At 40.4% G+C, this 18,539-nt stretch overlaps 2 protein-coding genes across 4 annotated transcripts; both read right to left on the minus strand.

Moving 5' to 3' along the window:
• Positions 1-559: 559 nt before the first annotated feature.
• LOC134062375 (protein mono-ADP-ribosyltransferase PARP12-like) lies at positions 560-12,562 on the minus strand. 3 transcript variants are annotated; one of them, XM_062518365.1, is made up of 11 exons: positions 12,141-12,562; positions 9,193-9,240; positions 8,702-8,831; positions 8,077-8,242; positions 7,474-7,564; positions 6,028-6,118; positions 5,876-5,954; positions 4,791-4,838; positions 3,383-3,513; positions 2,967-3,115; positions 560-2,628 (listed from the first exon to the last, which is right to left on the minus strand). In XM_062518365.1, exons 1-11 carry the CDS (start codon positions 12,148-12,150, stop codon positions 1,868-1,870), a joined length of 1,704 nt encoding a protein of 567 aa, XP_062374349.1. In that variant the 5' UTR covers positions 12,151-12,562; the 3' UTR covers positions 560-1,867. The 3 variants fall into 3 exon arrangements, with proteins under 3 accessions (XP_062374349.1, XP_062374348.1, XP_062374350.1); XM_062518364.1 differs by having other exon boundaries at positions 9,193-9,272; XM_062518366.1 differs by lacking the exon at positions 4,791-4,838 and having other exon boundaries at positions 9,193-9,272.
• Positions 12,563-15,201: 2,639 nt separating this feature from the next.
• LOC134062649 (protein mono-ADP-ribosyltransferase PARP12-like) lies at positions 15,202-18,510 on the minus strand. The gene is made up of 6 exons (XM_062518739.1): positions 18,470-18,510; positions 17,948-18,077; positions 17,061-17,139; positions 16,542-16,672; positions 16,087-16,235; positions 15,202-15,863 (listed from the first exon to the last, which is right to left on the minus strand). Exons 1-6 carry the CDS (start codon positions 18,477-18,479, stop codon positions 15,334-15,336), a joined length of 1,029 nt encoding a protein of 342 aa, XP_062374723.1. The 5' UTR covers positions 18,480-18,510; the 3' UTR covers positions 15,202-15,333.
• Between the last annotated feature and the right edge of the window lie 29 nt (positions 18,511-18,539).

Raw genomic sequence — 18,539 nt, forward strand, 5'->3', positions numbered from 1 at the left:
CCATAAAAACACAAAATGACAAGGTCACCCGGTGCCATCTAGTGGCAAAACGTGGGTGCACACAAACTGTAATGGAATTGATGGATTATTATTTTTCGCTTGGTCCTTGGTTAAAATATAATGTATATATATATATATTTTTTTTTTTTTTGTATAATAATTGCTTATTAATGTAAACAGACATAAACACAATCAAACACAACATCCTCCAAACTACACCATTAATGTGCAAAAATATATTCTTGAATTAAAAACAAATGTAAGCTTATTATTGATCATACATTATTGGTGAGACTGATCAAATTATATTGACTGGAGTTAGAACATGTATGACTTTATTTTAAGATGTATGACTTTATTAACTGTATTTTTATCTTCATGGTTTTCTTGAATGCAAAATTATGTCTGCATTATTATTATCACCATCATCCCTCCATAGCATACTCTGAGGTGCTTGTCTCTGCCTGATGTGAGTCAATGGTCGATTTGAGTTGTGCCCTGCATCATCTGCTTAAATGTAAAAGCTGTCTCTGACACACACACACACACACACACACACACACACACTGTAGGAGAGGGGAAACAAAGACTAAGTAAGGGAGATACCAGACCAGTATGTGACAATCCTTTTTATTCTTCAATATCGCAATGCATTGTGCACAGGATTAAAAATGGGGCAGCAACTTGGGAGGCAAACACAGAGGAACCAGTGGCAGCAGGTGCAGATGCAGACACGCCCATCAAAATGGCCACCGCAGGTACTGTATCTCCACCACAGTCACATGCAAGCCCACAGCAAACACAAGCACAACATTTCTTACTATAACAGGCTCAATATTAGAATCATCTGATGCATGAGTGTGTGCGTATACCTGCATGTCTATTGTGTGTGTGTCTGTGTGTATGTGCATGTATCTTTGTGTGTGTGTGTGTGTGTGTGTGTGTGTGTGTGTGTGTGTGTGTGTGTGTGTGTGTGTGTGTGTGTGTGTGTGTGCGCGTGCGCGCGCGTGCGCGCATTCGTACTGCACAGTCACTTAATGTACACATATTCATTTCAATGTAGGTCCCCCATGAACGGAATTCCACGAATCTCGGCATGCAATACTTGCTGAATTTCTGGTCAACGATTACCAGGACAGCGTAACACCAGGGAATATGAAACTTGGTGGGCATGTAGCCCCAGTAGACTTTAATGGAAAAAATCAGTTTGGTCTCCATGGGCCACTCCATCCCCACGCTGGCACCAAAGATGGCAACATGTTTATGGTATGTTGGTCTCAAGAGCCTGCAACAACTTGTCTTATAACCAGTGATTTGTGATTTGCACCCCCATGGTGAAAAGTGAAAATGCAATATTATACTGTTTTAATCACCCATATCTATCCATATATATATATGATTAACCTGACATCCTCTGTGGAATTTCATGGGAGGCTATAAAATAAATGTATGTATACATTCAGTGACTGTACAGTAAACCCCATCAGCCTGTAGATGGTGGTGTTGAGTGAAAGGTCGCTGGTTTAGGATCCTGTCTCTCTCTCTCTCACACACACACACACAGGGCTCTTCTCAACCCTCTCTCCTTGGTCCTCGATCCTCCAGATCGTTCCCCCGGAACTCATTCAAAGACCAATGTCATCCAGGACATCTCATTAATCTAACGGCAAGTCTCGAGAACTATCAAACATTACCTCATTACCAGGGTCTATAAGTGGGAAGAGTCCATGTTCATATGGCATTTTTAGGCTTTGGTATAAGCTCGTAGCCACTGCAATTTGTGAGCAGGGCATCTCATCTCTCATTTCAATCTCCTTCACTCCTCCACCTTCCTACTGTTCCTTCCTCATTTTCTTCACAAAATTAATTAGAAGGGGTTATGGTTATGGAAGGGAGGTAGGGAGGATTGCCAAAAAGGCGAATGAACAGGTTGTGGGACTTGAGCTGGAGATGCTACCTGAACTGGAGGCATCACCACTTGAAAAGGTTGTGGTGGGACTTGGGCTGGAGATGCTACCTGAACTGGAGGCATCACCACTTGAACAGGTTGTGGGACTTGAGCTGAGGAACCAAACTGAACTGGAGGCATCACCACTTGAACAGGTTGTGGGACTTGGGCTGGAGATGCTACCTGAACTGGAGGCACCATCACTTGAAAAGGTTGTGGTGGGACTTGGGCTGGAGATGCTACCTGAACTGGAGGCATCACCACTTGAAAAGGTTGTGGTGGGACTTGGGCTGGGGAACCAAACTGAACTGGAGGCACCACCACTTGAACAGGTTGTGGTGGGACTTGGGCTGGAGATGCTACCTGAACTGGAGGCATCACCACTTGAACAGGTTGTGGGACTTGAGCTGGGGGGGCAAACTGAACTGGAGGTTGTTCATACTGAATAAGATACTCAGGGTAAATCTGACTCTTCTCAAAAATGACAAATATACTAGGGTTCCGTATATCATTCACGCAGCTGTCAAAGGCCTTTTCTTTATTTTTGAAAGGAGGCTTGTTGTAGTATAAACATCCTAGTGTGAAGTCTCCCACCAAAATCCGGCAAACAAACATGGATCGTGGTCCAGGCAAATTGGTGAATTGGTGAGAGTACTTTGCATCTCGGGCAAAATAAGATCCTGAAAAAGACAACAATATCTTTAAACGACAATAATCCCACACAGTATGGTCATATTTGATGTGAGCAGATACCTTAACCAGACCTAAATCCAGTGCTCAATACAGTGATGGGAGGCTAAAAGAGATCAGTGGAGTCATTGCTACTACATAGTAGTAACAGTAGTAGAACATTATTATTATCATTCATTTACATCATAATTCATAAACTCACCTCTGCCATAATAAGTTTCATTCTTGCCACACACAATCTCCCACTCATCGCTACCACATACTACTGCATACTGCTTTGTTACACTGTATCAGAAATGAGGATTATTCATTTACATCGTAAACTCACCTCTGCCATAAAAAGTTCCATTCTCCCCACACACCCTCCAGTCTATGTTTTCACGGCAGATAGCGTCCACATACTCCGATTTAGTCCCATGGAAGAGAAATTTCTCAGGGACAACTCTCCCAACTTTGTTTTCCATATCATCCTTCTGCCTATGGTATCAATAAAGTGCCATTACTAAGGATGTTGTTGCTCAGTGCCCTTGTTACATGACTAAGTCATTAAGCAAATAATTATGTTGGATTATGATTGGATCCACTTAAACCAAATACTCACAACTTGATACTACTGTCGTCATTGAGGCTAATACACAACATAATACTTGAACCTTAAACATTTTAATTGGCTAGTTGCTACATAAATTACATGCATCATTTTCATGAACTGAATTGTGTTACTCAATAAAAATGGTATCTTACAAATTGAAAGATTTCCACAAGACCAGATTCTGTATTCTCTCAACACTCAAAATGTTACACCCTGCCATGGTTTTATCAAAGGGATTGAGGACATTGTAGTATTCTGGAGATGATGTGTCCAGATTGATTCTCTGTAAGTGAAAGAAACTAAATGAATATGCATCACATACTATACAAGACACCAAAAAGAGTATACAAACTAGATGTACCACAGAGTGATACAAAATATGACCGCCACCCAGTCCTGCACATTCTCTATGCAAAAATAAATCACGCTTGTCAACTTGTCTCCAGTCCACCTCCTACTCCAGCCCCTAATTCTGCTGATTTTTGTGCACACTGTATGTGTGTTTCTGTGTGTGTGTGCGGGGTAATTGTGTGTGTCAAGTCAAATCAAGTCTATTTATAGCGGAATTCGCAAAACGGCCAGCAGATTTCGAAAATACACAACTCATAATCCCACCCTCCAAGAACATGGACGCGCATTCATGCACGAGCGAGAATTCAGATGCGCGAGAGCGAGCCAGGCTAGGCACTCTTGAGCTGTATAAAATGAAGTATAGGCTACAGCACTATATGAGCTCTAGTCTCCATACCATCGCTCATATCAACCTCCCCAAGCAGGTTACTTAGCTAGCTAGTTTTACATTCTTTATTCCTCCAAAAGGTTGTAGGTAGGCCCAATAGTTCCACAAATCCCCAAAGGCAGATGATTTTATACATTATCCTAAAAGCACCAATTAGGCTACCACGATGCTTTTTAATAGCCTACACCGATTTGATAAATGAACCTTACATTTTTCAGTGGTTCGCCTATTCCACTGGAGCTCCAAGCGGTTAAGTTTCGGTTTCAGGTTTACAACACTCTTCGAGTCACGGTAAAATTTAATTTTTGGTAGGCCTACATAGCTTATTTATTGCGTGGGTGCTTGAGTTTCTGTAGGAATCCGCTGTCTTAGTTTGTATAGAAATTAGTGACACATACAACAACAGCGGACAAAGGGGACGTGCAGGCCTAGTTGGTTTTGTTTTAGCAATTGCTCACCAGCTTTGAGCAAGTTCCAATATCAGTGCTAAAGTTATTCGACATTACTGTACAAGATATACAGTATAGGGCTGTAGTTCAAGATCACGCTAGCATGGTCTTCTATTTCCATACGAAGAGTCAGAGATCATCAGATGATTCTGAATGGCAGATTCTACGCTTATGAGAATACTTTGATTTGTTGATGGAATTAATTACATGAGTGATTGAATGAGAAAACGTGTGTTTTAGCAAAGAAAATCGACCTTAAAGGGGAGCTTTAAGCATCAAATTTGATACTGTAATGTTAATTTGCAACGTTTTATGTAACCTACGTGTATTTAGAACTACTGTAGGCTGACATCAAGCAATATGCTGTATCACCTTGTATAGTGGCGCTCGACCTTCGATACAGCCCTCGGAAGCGTGTAGCTGAAAGACAGTGGCAGAATGCACGCAAGGGTTGCTTACAAAAGAAATGTTGGGGTTGCTCCTCCCAAAACACTTAACTCCCTCCATTGCGCGTAAATGACTGTTCGATTTTGCCCATAAATAAAAATCCCAATTTTCTTCTCTCAGAATCCGATTTTCGATTATGATTATTTTGTCAAATGACAAAAGGCAAAGAAATTATTTAAAATATGCTGTTTTAATAGAAAATTTTGCAAATCCATTGGGATTTAAGCGCAAACTTTGCTCTTATTAAACAAAAAATCCCTCAAGGGATTAATATTTGATTTTTTTTTTTTTACTTTTGCCATCTGGGATTATGAGAAAAACCTTACTTTCACATGAAATGAAAAGTTTGAAAAAAAAACCTGTATCATTTATCTCTGAGACAAAAATGAACACTTGCAAGCATAAGTGCGGTAATTACCCTAGTTAAAGTGAAAAATCGATTTTGCAATTTCACATTTTCAACATCATCCAAAATACATAATCGCGATTACAATTTAAAATCGATTAATCGCACAAACAGACCTGTGACAGATTTAAGCGAAGAGGAGAATTTACGACTTTGCTGTGCGGCGGTCATAAATACATTTTCAGAGTATAGAAAGGCTGGAACGTGAATCTGCGTATGTTCAACCAGTACCAACCAATCAGAGGTCTTAGCAACACTTTTAGAAGTTTCCTTCATGTATTCAGTGTAATGAAACCTTTCAAAACCAAATCCTCAGTAGCTCTTTAGACTATGTGACAAGAACAGGGGTGTATTACTTTCTTGCATTTATATAGCGATTTATCAAGGCTAGGTTAACTTTGCAGTGAAGGGGGAATCTCACTAACCACCACCAATGGCAGGGTTTCCCAGATTCATTAAGAAGCTCTTAAGTGCTATGAACTTCTTAGGAGCATTCTTAGAACATTCTTAGAGCGCTCCTAAGAAGTTCTTAGAACTTAAGAGCTTCTTACAGTAACGAATCTGGGAAACCAGGCCGATGTGTGTACGTTAGGACTTGCAGTACCTCATATCCTACTGGAGGCAATAGATTAGGGTCCCAGTAATCCGGAATAACAGGTGGTGCACTGTTGCAGTGTATGTCACTGGAGATACAGAAAACACACATCAATATGTTTTCTGTCTTCTTGAGATAGATAGATAGATACAGGCACATACCAGACTTTCTGGATCTCTGCATTTGAGATGAACACTGGTCGTCTTCTCACAAGCCTTTGTGTTCGGGTAATGGTATTTGTTTGAAACATATCTGTTGATCATACAAGATTAAGATCCGATGTTCAGGAGGTTCACATTCCAAGGAAGTTAAGTCAAGTTTATTGCTACAGCATAGTCGAAGAGTCTATGACTGTCATTTAATACATATAATACAAATTTGCTCAGGTTCGCGTCCGACCTGGGTCATTTTCCAATTACACCCCATCTCTCACAAGCACGCACACAGGCAGATAGTAGCTTACGAGGCCACTCTTGCAACACACAGTGTTCAAAGCGCATGACAGGGACACCCTCTATCCAACAGATACGCTATATTGCCTATATTGTTGAGTATTCGGTCACTTGCCTTGACTCGCATAGGAACTTAAGTGGCATCCCATTCTTAATCCAAAGGGTGTAATATGATGTTGGTCCACCCTTTGCAACTATAACAGCTCCAACTCTTCTGGGAAGGCTTTGCACAAGGTTTAGGAGTGTTTATGGGAATTTTTGACCATTCTTCCAGAAGTGTATTTGTCAGGTCACACACTGATGTTGGACAAGGTGACTGTCTGTCTGTCTCTGCTCTCATTCATTCCAAAGGTGTTCTATTGGGTTGAGGCCAGGACTGTGTAGGCCAGTCATGTTCACCCACACCAAACTCTGTCATCCATGTCTTTTTGGACCTTGCTCTGTAAACTGGTGCACAGTCATGTTGGATCTGGAAGTGGCCATCCCCAAACTGTTCCCACAGTTGGGAGCATGGAATTGTTCAAAATCTCTTGGTTAATGATGAAACATTCAGAGTTCCTTTCACTGGAACTATAGAGCCAAGCCCAGTTTGGGGATGGCCCCCTCCTGTTCCAGCAATGGTCAAAAATCCCCATGAACACACTCCTAAACCTCGCGGAAAGATTTCCCAGAAGCTGTTACAGCTGCAAAGAGTAGACCGACGTCACTTAAGGTCATATTCAAGTCAAGGCAGGTGTCCCAATACTTTTGGCAATATAGTAGTTGAGTCGTAATTCACAATGTAATGAGACTTGAAATTCACAGTGCAAATTTGACAGTAATACATTTATTCAATTTCCCCTATCCCCAAAAATCAGATCATGTTACAGGCGACGACCATCTCCAAAAACCATCATATACTGACCAGGTATTCTCGCGAGACATCACCATGGCGCCGACAGCCAAATTGAGTTAATTAGCCATTATTGAGTTAATTTACCATGACTAAAATGACTTCAAAATGACTGATTTAAAATGACTTCAAAGCTGTCATATTAAGGTACAAACACGTGCATAGGTTGCACTGTATTTAAGATGTAAGATAGCAGTAAACTAAGTAACCACTCAACAGTATATACAGTAGGAGATAGTGTGATAAAAAAAAAAGTGGTGTACCCAAAAAACTCAGTTCATATTGATGACGTCCAGCTGAAAATGGTACAGTTGTTGCACTGTTGAGATAATGCCTCTCCAATTCATCACCAGCCTGCCAAAAGGGATGTGATTGTATTATACAGTGGCTCGGTATAGTTGTAGCATAACATACATCTTAATTGTCCATTTTGTAATACCTGACACAATTTTAACTGTTAATTTATTAGCATTGATGCTACAGTATGTCAACTGACCCTGATCTCAACCACAGGTTAATCCCTAATCTGAGACTAAATCCCTATTTTGAGAATAATGCACCTGCAGTTGCTTAACATTAGTTGCATCATCATCATCATACGTCTGTGTGTCTGTGCAGACTTCACCGCTGAAGACACTTAGCGAATTCATGGAAATTTTACATCAATAAGTTATTTCATTATTGTTGCTGTGTTCTTGACCTTGAAGATATGTGTGATAAGGCTCCACTGTGCTTTGCATCATACCTTACACCCCTTAGCTTTTCTAAAACCATTGTAAGCTATGGCCTCCCCATCGTGTACTGTATCATCAAGATATGAAATTACCCATTCTGGGATATGAGACGTGAGATAGGCTACAACTTACCAGTGGTTCAAACTCTTTCCATATGTCCTCTGATTTTTCCCAGTACCACACCCACTTTGTGATGAGTGATGAAAGTGCTGAGGCCGTCATGGAAAGGCGTCGAACTGCAGCCGATCCATAGGTCATTGTGTTGAAGTACAGGGGTGGGTTTCCGACACTGAAATCACTTAAGACAAAAGCAATAATGGCAATGAGATCTACTTTCATTATGCAGTTAGAGAACATCTAGGCTCGGCAAGTTTATCGATGTAGTGTGTTTCATACACAGGGGTAAATGAACGTGCTTTACATAAACAAAAGCAAAGAATGATTGTAAATAAAACTAAAATGGCATTAGCTTAAAAAAGTTGGCATCACTTTACTTGAAGGTATCTACATAAGAGTGACGTAACACTGTCATGACACATGAACTCTGACCCTAACCCTAAAAACTGAATTGTTACGTCATAAACGTGTATGATTTTAATAGAGTTTTCTAATGTTATTGTTTATAATGTTTATAACACATTCAGGACAGGGTCGTGTCACTCTTATGTAGATACTGTACCTATTTTTTACAAAGTTTGAGAAGTAAACTACGTATACAGTGATAATGAAAAGACTTAGTGTGTATTACATCCCTTACTGTTTTGTTTTGACAGGGTTACAGTAGTCTTGTTCTATTTCCTCATTGTGCGGCAGAGAGCTCCACAGGTCATTATTGCAGATCTGCCAGAGGTAAGGTGTGCGGCAATGAACTTTACCACATACCTCCTCTGTAGGTGTAACAAGAAATACATTGTTTCACTTCATGAAGAGACTGGATCATTGTTATCATTAGATTATATTAGATTCAACTTTATTGTCATTGTGCAGAGTCATACCAACATTGGCCGGGTTTCCCAGAATCGTTAAGAAGCTCTTTTGTGCTAAGAACTTCTTAGGAGCGTTCTTAGAACATTCTTACGACGCTCCTAAGAAGTTCTTAGAACTTAAGAGATTCTTAACGATTCTGGGAAACCCGGCCATTGGCAGTGTGTTTCCTGGAATAAGGACACTTAATACATTGACTACTAATAATGGCAACAGTGCATGCATTGCACACCACTGTTATTAACCACTAATCTGCATTCTTACCACGTTCATTGCAGCGATCAATGAGATGCAGGCAACAGATTTCATCACCTGTTGAAAGATTCATGTCCATCATGTCCATTCTGTTATCAATTTCAAAAATACAATTTCTTTAAAAAGCATCAGATGAGAAAGTCCATCTAAAATCACTAAATGTGGTAATAAGTAAGGGATAATATTCTCCGCCGGTAGTTATCGGGAAAAGTCCCGACAGAACTCCGATGCGCAGCGGAACTTTGGTAAATTGGCAGATTTGCAAGATTCACGGTTTGCGGTTCGATAAATCATAGGTGAACCGTTTTCATTACATAATAGGCAGTTCTATCCAACCGTAATAAGGTAGACTATTGTTCAAGTCATAAGTCTATTCACCTGACGGCCAGAACAATGCTACAGGATATACAGTACTTGCCATTACTCCTCAGTCCAGCAGATATGGTAATGCTACCGTTTGCAAACTGCCAAAAAAAACTCACTGAAGAACAAAAAGGTTACTCTGGCAAGCCAGCGCTATATTTTAGAAAGCTAGATACTGCATTGGGCTCCAGAATGTACTATAGCGCTGCCATCTTGGTGGGGGCAACAATAACTGAAGGCCAATGGAGAAGCTCTCTGACTGCCGGTGTCCCAGTTCAGCTGGTGTGCATGTTAACTGGTGCATATTTGCATGAAATCAGTGAATAATCAACAAGGCCTTGCCGACATTTCAAGAGTGCTCTGCTCCGCCTCCACCCCTGCTTAGTGCCAGAGGTTCATGTTTTCAAAAAGTGTTTGCAAGTAGGGTGACCACCTGTCCCGCTTTACGTTGTACTGTACAGCAATTTTACCCTTTGTCCCGCCTCACGCAAATTGAGCATCTGTCCCGCTTTTTCATTCAACCCTGGACAATTGAAAATGAATACACAGATACGTTCATAGGCGTAGTGTTAACTTATGTCCAATAGTTCAGAGGAAAGCATTAAAATCGGTAGTCGATAGGCTTAGTCGTACATCAATCAAACTGTACTGGTGCGCGAACGCCTCCGCAACGTTGTCAAAGAACTCAAATTGGAGAGCGCACTCTTCGTGATCTTGCGTCTATCATGACGTAGGCCTACATCACACACACGCACACATTCATGTTGCTCTACCGACTGCATAACAAGTTAGTAATTGTTCCAGATTCTGAAATAGCTAGGAAAATGTAATGTGGCTGTTGTAATCAAAAAAGATTCTGGTTTACCTTATTTGCACTGAAATAGTTCAACTTTCTATAATGCCTGGTCCTTTGGACAGTTGACTATTTTGATAGTCCCAATAAAGAAGAGATGTTGCAAAATTAGTGTTTTGTCTTTTAAGTAGTGTCTCAATATTTTGGTCGGTAGGCTTAAAAAATATTGCTTAGTAAATTAGATAGACAATATCGTACGTTTAAAGTTTTTACGTCTGTCCCACATTGTCCCACTTTACCATGCTACTTGTCCCACATTTTGTCTGACTGGAGGTGGTCACCCTATTTGCAAGTGAGACAAAATAATGGATATCGCTGAAAACATCACCAGTTAATGTCTAATAGCCTACATGTCCGTCTAAGGATTATCCACACAAATATGACACATATGCTCAATGGGGAAAATGTTAAACTAAACAACACACTATAGCCTACATGTAGCTGGGATTTGAACCTGGGATGGAACTAACATATGGGATTACCAAGCATGTTGTCTGTGCCTTTTCACCACGAGCTGCTGAAAGCGACTGAGGATTTCTGTATATTGGACTTTCAGTCAAAGGTAACACAGGTTAACATATGTGACAAATATACGTACGCCCATGTTAACATGGTGACATCACAATTTAACATGGACATATGCAAGCCTCAAAACAGTGAAGTAGGTTCATATCTGCCTCACAAAACCCAACAAACTGGCATGACCCCACTTAACACTTTATTCCGTTTTGGGGGTCAAACAAACGTGATCATTTATCATAGTTATTGTGGGCCATGTCACAGAATGAATAGGCTTATCTCAGTGAACTTTTTCAACCTGTGCTTCCAGTCAACAACACTTGGTGTTTCATTTCATTACATTAGATTAGGCCATGGCTGTGTCGACCCAGAATCAGTCTTACAGTATACCTAACCCATTATGCTATTGTTAGGTGCCCCTGCAGAGCTCAACGGCTCCACCTGCAGGCCTAAAGAGAAAAAGACTAGAGCAAGCCGCAAACAGGGAAAATCCAGCCAAGGGTGGATCTTTTTTTTTTTTCAACAATACAAAAAACAATGAAAATTCCGTTGCAATAAGCGGACCGACTAGTTGCGGAGTGATGTGAAAGTCACTGATGTGAAAGGGTGGATTTGTTGTTGATGTTGTTACAAATTACATTTGAAATACTGCCCATATCTGTGTCACACAGCGTTCTACTTGCACTGTGAAGAAGGGATTTTGTGCTAGGCAAGTAAGGCAACAAGTCCGTTCGAAAGTGAAAGTCAGCTAGTAAGACGTTGCCATTTGCCACAACACCGGAAAATATCTGTGTGGCGAACAATTTATTTTGTTAGCAGAAGCCACGAAATGCTAAAGACACATTGTGTTAGGTTATTTTTTTTCTTTTTGACAAGTGGCCATATAATAAGCGGGATAATGAACGCCGCTGCGCGTCTGAGTTCTGTCGTCCTGCATGTTGGGACTTAGGCTATTTAGCCATTTAGCCGATAGCCTATATTTTAATTAAGATTATAATATTTGTATTATTTAAACTTAACATATTGAAAATTGCTAAATTTAGCCTAGGCCTACTTACCCACTGAATAACCTTGACTGGTTTGGCTAGTTTCTGTTTCTCTAACAAGAAAGCAGTCAAGGACAGAGAAAAGTAGCCATCCAGGCTATTTCCTACAATCAATTAATATTATATTAATCTTTTGTGTAAATAGGCCTATTGGAAATGGCTGCATTTCTACTTACCCGCTGCCATTGTTTTGTCCAATTCGCAGTTGAACAATGCGTTGAGCTACTGTGAGTAGCCTATAACCTTGACTGGTTAGGCTTCTGTTTCTCTCTCTGTAAGATGTCAGGGTGAAATTGGACAGGGGGGTAGATTTTTCAAGTGAGACATCAGGGGGCCGGATTACACTTTCGGTTTGAAAAAGCCAAACATGGATAGGCTATTTGAAATTATTCACGAGGGCCTACACGTCCAAACGAAACTGCACTGGCACCAAAATAGCCTCACAATGAAGCCTAATGGCCTAAAGCAGGAGACAGTTACCCTCTAAGAACGTAACATTTTCCAATCCATGCACATATAGCCTACATTTATAAATGTATAAATCTTGTAGAAGCCAGACACCGTGTTTCTCTCATTAGCTTGTCCATATCGGGGGACAGTTTCTGGGCAGTGGCTATTTTCATAACATCATGCAGATGTCCGTGCGTCAGGCGATTGCGCACTTTCGATTTCTTAATATTCATCACGGAAAAGGCCTGCTAACATATATTGTCCCAAACATGGACAGTCATTTTACCTGCAAAGGCCGTGGCCATTGGGTAGGCTACTGGTGGCAAGGATTAATAAAATGATTACATTGCTTAAGATTAGGCCTCTCCTTAGACAGTGAGCAACACTGCAGCAGTTCTTCTAGTCCTTCTAGTCCAGTCCTGCTGGAAGTGGGCTGAATTGCGCTTGGAGAGCTGCGTCTTCAATAACGCCAATTTACTTTGAAAACCACGAACACTGTCAAACGTGTTATCATAATAGCCTACTCTGTGACGAGTTTGATGCGGCCCTGCATAGTAACATTCAACACCTTTAGGTGTTCTGTAATGTCTACTAAAAAGCGACATCCCTGGTCCATTCTGGTCGTCCAATTCCACCACAGACTTCCCTTTACCCTGCATGATCTCCGTGCGTAATTTGAAAACGTTTCTAAGTCAAATGTCAAATATTTTTTTGTTGCATAAAAAAAAAAAACTTTCAATACGCAACTCTCAGGGATTAAACTCCTGTCGTCGGATCTGTGTAGGCTACTCCCCGTTACCTCTGCTCCAGCATAATTCTGTGAAAATACTCGTTCATGAAGTGTAGGCCTACGCCTTATTCAATAAATTGTCATAGCCTATTCATTACCAAGAGGCATTATTTGGGTAGCCTAGTCTGTTTCAGAACTAAACTGAACATTTATTACACATAAATACTTCATGAACGGTGCTTATTTCAGAATTACGCGAGAGCAAAGATAGCGAGTAACGAGCCAGAGGGCCACTCGAGGGTAAAGGATATGGAAAACAGGAGCTTGGTTACAAACATTTTTTCAACCACACTTCTCTTTTACAAATCGCTTTAAACTGTTTTTTCTTTTTTGTTGTTGAGACTTTGTTTTTTGACTGATTTGCAACAACTTTTCATTAATCTTTCATTTCTGTAAATACAATTAAATAAAAATCTGTAATAAGATTATTTTTACCACATAAAGGAGAAAGTGCGTCAATCCTATCAGGCCCTATTGTTTCACTGCCACAAACACACTTTGAGAAAATGGACTACACAGCTACCTCATATTCTGTGGTGGGTAGAAGGGTGATGTCCCAGTGATCTGGTACAGCCTTGCGATTACTCGGTGGTGTGCCCTCATAATTCTCTCTGTAACTTCAGGAAAGAGTAGTGTAAAGTATGCCACGTAAAGAAACCTCATGTACTGTATCGTTCAGATGCTATTCAAATATGCCCTATACGGGGGGTGCTGTGGCACAGCTGGCTACAGCGTCCATAGCACTTTGTGTCCAGGTGCCCAGGGGGAGCCAGGTTTGATTCTGGGTCATTCCCCAGTCCCACCCCATCTCTCTCTTCTTCCTGTCACTCTTCACTGTCTGCTATCGATAAACATAAAAATGGCCCTTTACAGAACTCAGATACCACAACAAAACATTTTCAGTGACCTCCACATTTAATGTACCAGGCTTTCTACACATTGGACGTTGGTATGAAAATGGGTCGTCTCCTGACAACCTTCTACAGTATGTATTTAGGAATGTGCACAAACCAATGAACCATCAATCGAAAAACCCAAAAGATTGTTTTCACAGTCATTGACACAGACAAACTGGCTAGAGGTGCTATGTGGAATTGCATTACTTAATTTGCTTTTAAAAAGACCAACAGAATGCTAAAAATACAACTACAGCTCTCTTGTAATATCACTTTGCACCAGTTGTGGTGCTGCATTTAGAATTCTTCATTCATGTTTCCCTTTAGCCTGGGTGTTCCCATGCTGCCTTCCGTGCGATTTGGTTCCCAGACCACGTCTCATTGAGAAGTGGTGGCGCTAGCCAGGCTAGTTTCTTGCAAGGTTCTATCTGCAATTGTAACCTGTGTGGTGTTTACCACAAACTGAGGGTCATTACTAAGACTAGAGGATATTGAGAACGAGAAGACCAAAACCAAAGCAGGGCGAGAGACTTAGACCAATGTTTAATTGTTTAGTCGAAAACGTGACATAACTTAATATGAAATATGAAATGTGGAACATTGGCAGCATATTAGGCATCTTACTGGTTGCATGTGAAGAAGGATGTTATAATGTTGTACAGTACATCCAGTCTTCATAGTACTGCATTATCAAAGCTTTGTGATGATGAGTGGTCTTGAAATAAACCTTGAAATACAAAACCTCCGCAAATCCACTATGTCCAAGACCGAGACAAGATCAAAACAGTCTTATTTTGGTTAGGGAGATTCCCCAAAAACAGATTACCCGATAGCTGCTTAGTGTCAGCCATGATAAGATCTGGTCAAACTCTCTGAATGCTTTGGAATAGGTATTTGCTTCAATGCCTGCATCTTTTTGTCTATAGCAGATTAACAAATTCTGGTTTTGAAGGAATGGAAAATTACAATGTTTCAGGAGGTAAGAAGTTTTAAAAAAAATGATTTTTCTTGACATTGTTTACAATTACATACACACACACACACACACACACACACACACACACACACACACACACACACACACACACACACACACACACACACACACACATAAACATGGAAGTATACACACAACCACACTTTTACAAACTTGAATATGGGCATAATGGCATGTTAAACTGAAACACATAAAACAATAAATACTGTTGTTTAACATGTCATAATTTAACATATTCATAATTTAATAAAACACCAAAGGCAGCAGCCGCAGCAGCAAAACAAAAGAACGCAAGAAAAACCCACGCAACACGTCCTACAACTGTCACAGCAGTCTGACTCGGGTGGTGACTCTTGAGGGGAAACAGCTGGGAGTTGTGCCGCAGCGGTTAACTGAACTGAACGCGCCACTTGAGCAGGCTGTGGGACTTGAGTCACAACAGATACCGGAATAAGAGGCACTATTTCAACAGGCTGTGGGACTTGAGCTTGGGGTGCTACCTGATCATCAGGTTGTTCATACTGAATAAGATACTCGGGGTAAATCTGATTCTTCTCAAAAACGACACATATACTAGGGTTCTGTATCTTATCCACACAGCTATCAAAGGCTGCCGTTTTTTCCTCATCTTTGAAAGGAGGCTGGTTGTAATCTGGATGTCCTAATGTGAAGTCTCCCACCAAAATCCTGCAAACGAACATGGATCGTGTTCCAGGCAAATTGGCGTATTGCTGAAAGTGCACTGCATCTTGGGCAAAATAAGATCCTGAAAAAGACAACAAACAATAATAATCCCACACAGTGTGATCATATTTTATGTGAGCAGATATCTTAATATCAGACCTAAATCTAGTACCAAAGTACTCCCAAAGTGATGGGAGGCAAAACTGAATACTGAGATCAGGGGTCATTGCTACTACATACTACTGCATACTGCTTTGTTACACTGTATTAGAAATGAGGATTATTCATTTACATCGTAAACTCACCTCTGCCATATCTGGTTTCATTCTCTCCACACACCCTCCAGTCTATGTTTTCACGGCCGATAGCGTCCACATACTCCGATTTAGTCCCATGGAAGAGAAATATCTCAGGGACATCCCTCCCAGCTTTGATTTCCATATCATCCTTCTGCCTATGGAACCAATAAAGTGTCATTGCTAAGGATGCTGTTGCTTCGTGCCCTTGGGAAAACTTGTTGCATGTAATTTCCCTAATACTGATCAGTCATTGAGCAAGTAATCATGATCCACTTAATCCAAATAATCACAACTTGATACTAAGTCATTCAGGCCAATAGATAGAATCTTACACATAAAACTTTGAGGACAGGACCTTAAAATTAACTAATAAAATGTGACTTCCTACATAAAGTTCATATTTAATTTTTATCAATTGAGTTGTATCACTCATTAAATGAAAATGAAAAATCACAACCTACAACTTGAAACATTTCCACAAAGCTATATTCTGTATTCTCTCGATGCTTAAAATGTTACACCCTGCCATGGTTTTATCAAAGGCATTGAGGACATTGGAGTATTCTGGAGACGCTGTGTCCAGCTTGATTCTCTGTAAGTGAAAGAAACTAAATAAGTGTGTATCACATACAAAAGACACCAAAAAGAGTGAACACGTTATATATTTCCATAGCGTATAGTGCAGAGAAGTTGGAACGTGAATATATTATGTCCAACCAGTACCAATAAATCAGAGGTCTTGGCAACACTTTTAGAAGTTTCAATTATGTATTCAGTGTATTGAAACTCTTTCTTCAGTGTAATGGAACCTTTTGAAACCAACCTTCAGAAGCTCTTATTATGTGTCAAGAACAGGGGTTTATAACTTAACAACAACAACTTGCATTTTTATAGCGATTTATCAAGCCACCCAAAGCACTTAACAATGAAGGGGGAATCTCACTAACCACCACCAATGTGTACGTTAGGACTTGTAGTACCTCATATCCTACTGGAGGCAATAGATGAGGGTCCCAGTGATCCGGGATAACAGGTGATGCTCTGTTGCAGTGTATGTCACTGGAGATACAAAAAACACACATCAATATGTTTTCTGTCTATTTGAGATAGATAGATACACAGATAGATAGATAGATAGATAGTTGATTGATGTATTGATTGATCGATTCATTCAGTGTTGGCACTGTTATGACCCCCTGTGCCCCTACAGGCCTCTCCTGGTCACTGCATGGGCAGGTGGGGCCTGATTAGGTTGATTGCGTAGCCTACACCTGAATCAAGGCGTGGCTATATAAGAAGTTCTCCTCTCCTTCTCTTTAGGCCGCATTTCTTCTCTCTCTCATTTTGACTTTCTTCTGCACTGGCACTCTCGCCTCTTATCTCTGATTTTCCTTTGTGTACCATTTAACCATCTTACACACTGACTCTGCTATTGCATACGCACATACACACATGCCAACACTCATCCCCCCGAGACACTTTGGGGCAATTGCTCTGTCGCTAGTTTGGAGTTTAACACAGTTTTAAACTGTTTGAGTTGGGAGTTGGAGGTTAAAACCATGTTAAACTCCAAACTAGCGACAGAGCAATTGCCCCCTTATGTTGAAATGGCAATGATGACTGCTATCTACTTTCATTACAGACCATCTAGGCTATAGGCAAGTTTACAAACATAGTGTATTTCATATACAAGGGTAACTGAATGTGCTTTACATAAACAAAAGCAAATAATTATTGTAAATGAAACTATGGCTAATACTAATATCTTTGTAAATGAAACTATGGCTAATACTAATAGCTTTAAAAAGTTTAAGCAGTAAAGTACATTAAGTAGAATACTGAAGAAGAGGCAGTGTATTACCCTTACTGTTTTGTTTTGGCAGGGTTGCAGTGGTCTTGATCTATTTCCTCATTTTGGGGGAGAGAGCTCCACTGGTCTCTACTCCAGATCTGCCACAGGTAAGGTGTGCGGCTGTGAACTTTCCCACACAAACCATCTGTGGTAAGACATATTGTTTCACTTCTGGAAGAGGCAGGATCATTCTTTTGATACCAACTTTGGCAATACAATACATGTTTACTGGAATAAGGACACGTCATAATAATGGCAACAGTGCATGCATATCAATCATTGTTATTAACCACTAATCTGCATTCTGCAGTGATCAATAAGATGTAAGCAATACATTTCATCACCTGTTGACAGATTCATTTCCATCAACCTAGCCACATGCACACCAATGGATATGATCTAGTATTTTAAGGTAGGTAGCCGTCATGCCCATGAAAGGCCAGAAACAAGTATCTAGCCCATGTCCTACATTTGAATTAATTTTACATTAATCTTTCACGTCAACAAACGTTTTGAAATGGCTGAATTCCTACTTACCCCCTGCCATAGTATCGTCCAGTTTGCATTTGAACACTGCTTCTGAGAGTTGAGTCACTAATAACCCTGA

Source organism: Sardina pilchardus, chromosome 17, assembly GCF_963854185.1.
Source record: "Sardina pilchardus chromosome 17, fSarPil1.1, whole genome shotgun sequence".
Taxonomy (NCBI): Eukaryota; Metazoa; Chordata; class Actinopteri; order Clupeiformes; family Clupeidae; genus Sardina; species Sardina pilchardus.

Coding starts and splice junctions, on each gene's coding strand:
- LOC134062375 (XM_062518364.1), bottom strand. CDS start 9,271: ATGGACATGATGGACATGAATCTTTCAACAGGTGATGAAATCTGTTGC. Junction 7,565..8,076: donor GGAAAGAGTTTGAACCACTG/GTAAGTTGTAGC, acceptor CCCTTTTGGCAG/GCTGGTGATGAATTGGAGAG. Junction 3,514..4,790: donor GTCGAGCGCCACTATACAAG/GTGATACAGCAT, acceptor TTTCACTTACAG/AGAATCAATCTGGACACATC.
- LOC134062649 (XM_062518739.1), bottom strand. Junction 17,140..17,947: donor AACCCTGCCAAAACAAAACA/GTAAGGGTAATA, acceptor TTGTATCTCCAG/TGACATACACTGCAACAGAG. Junction 16,673..17,060: donor TGCCTCCAGTAGGATATGAG/GTACTACAAGTC, acceptor TTTCACTTACAG/AGAATCAAGCTGGACACAGC.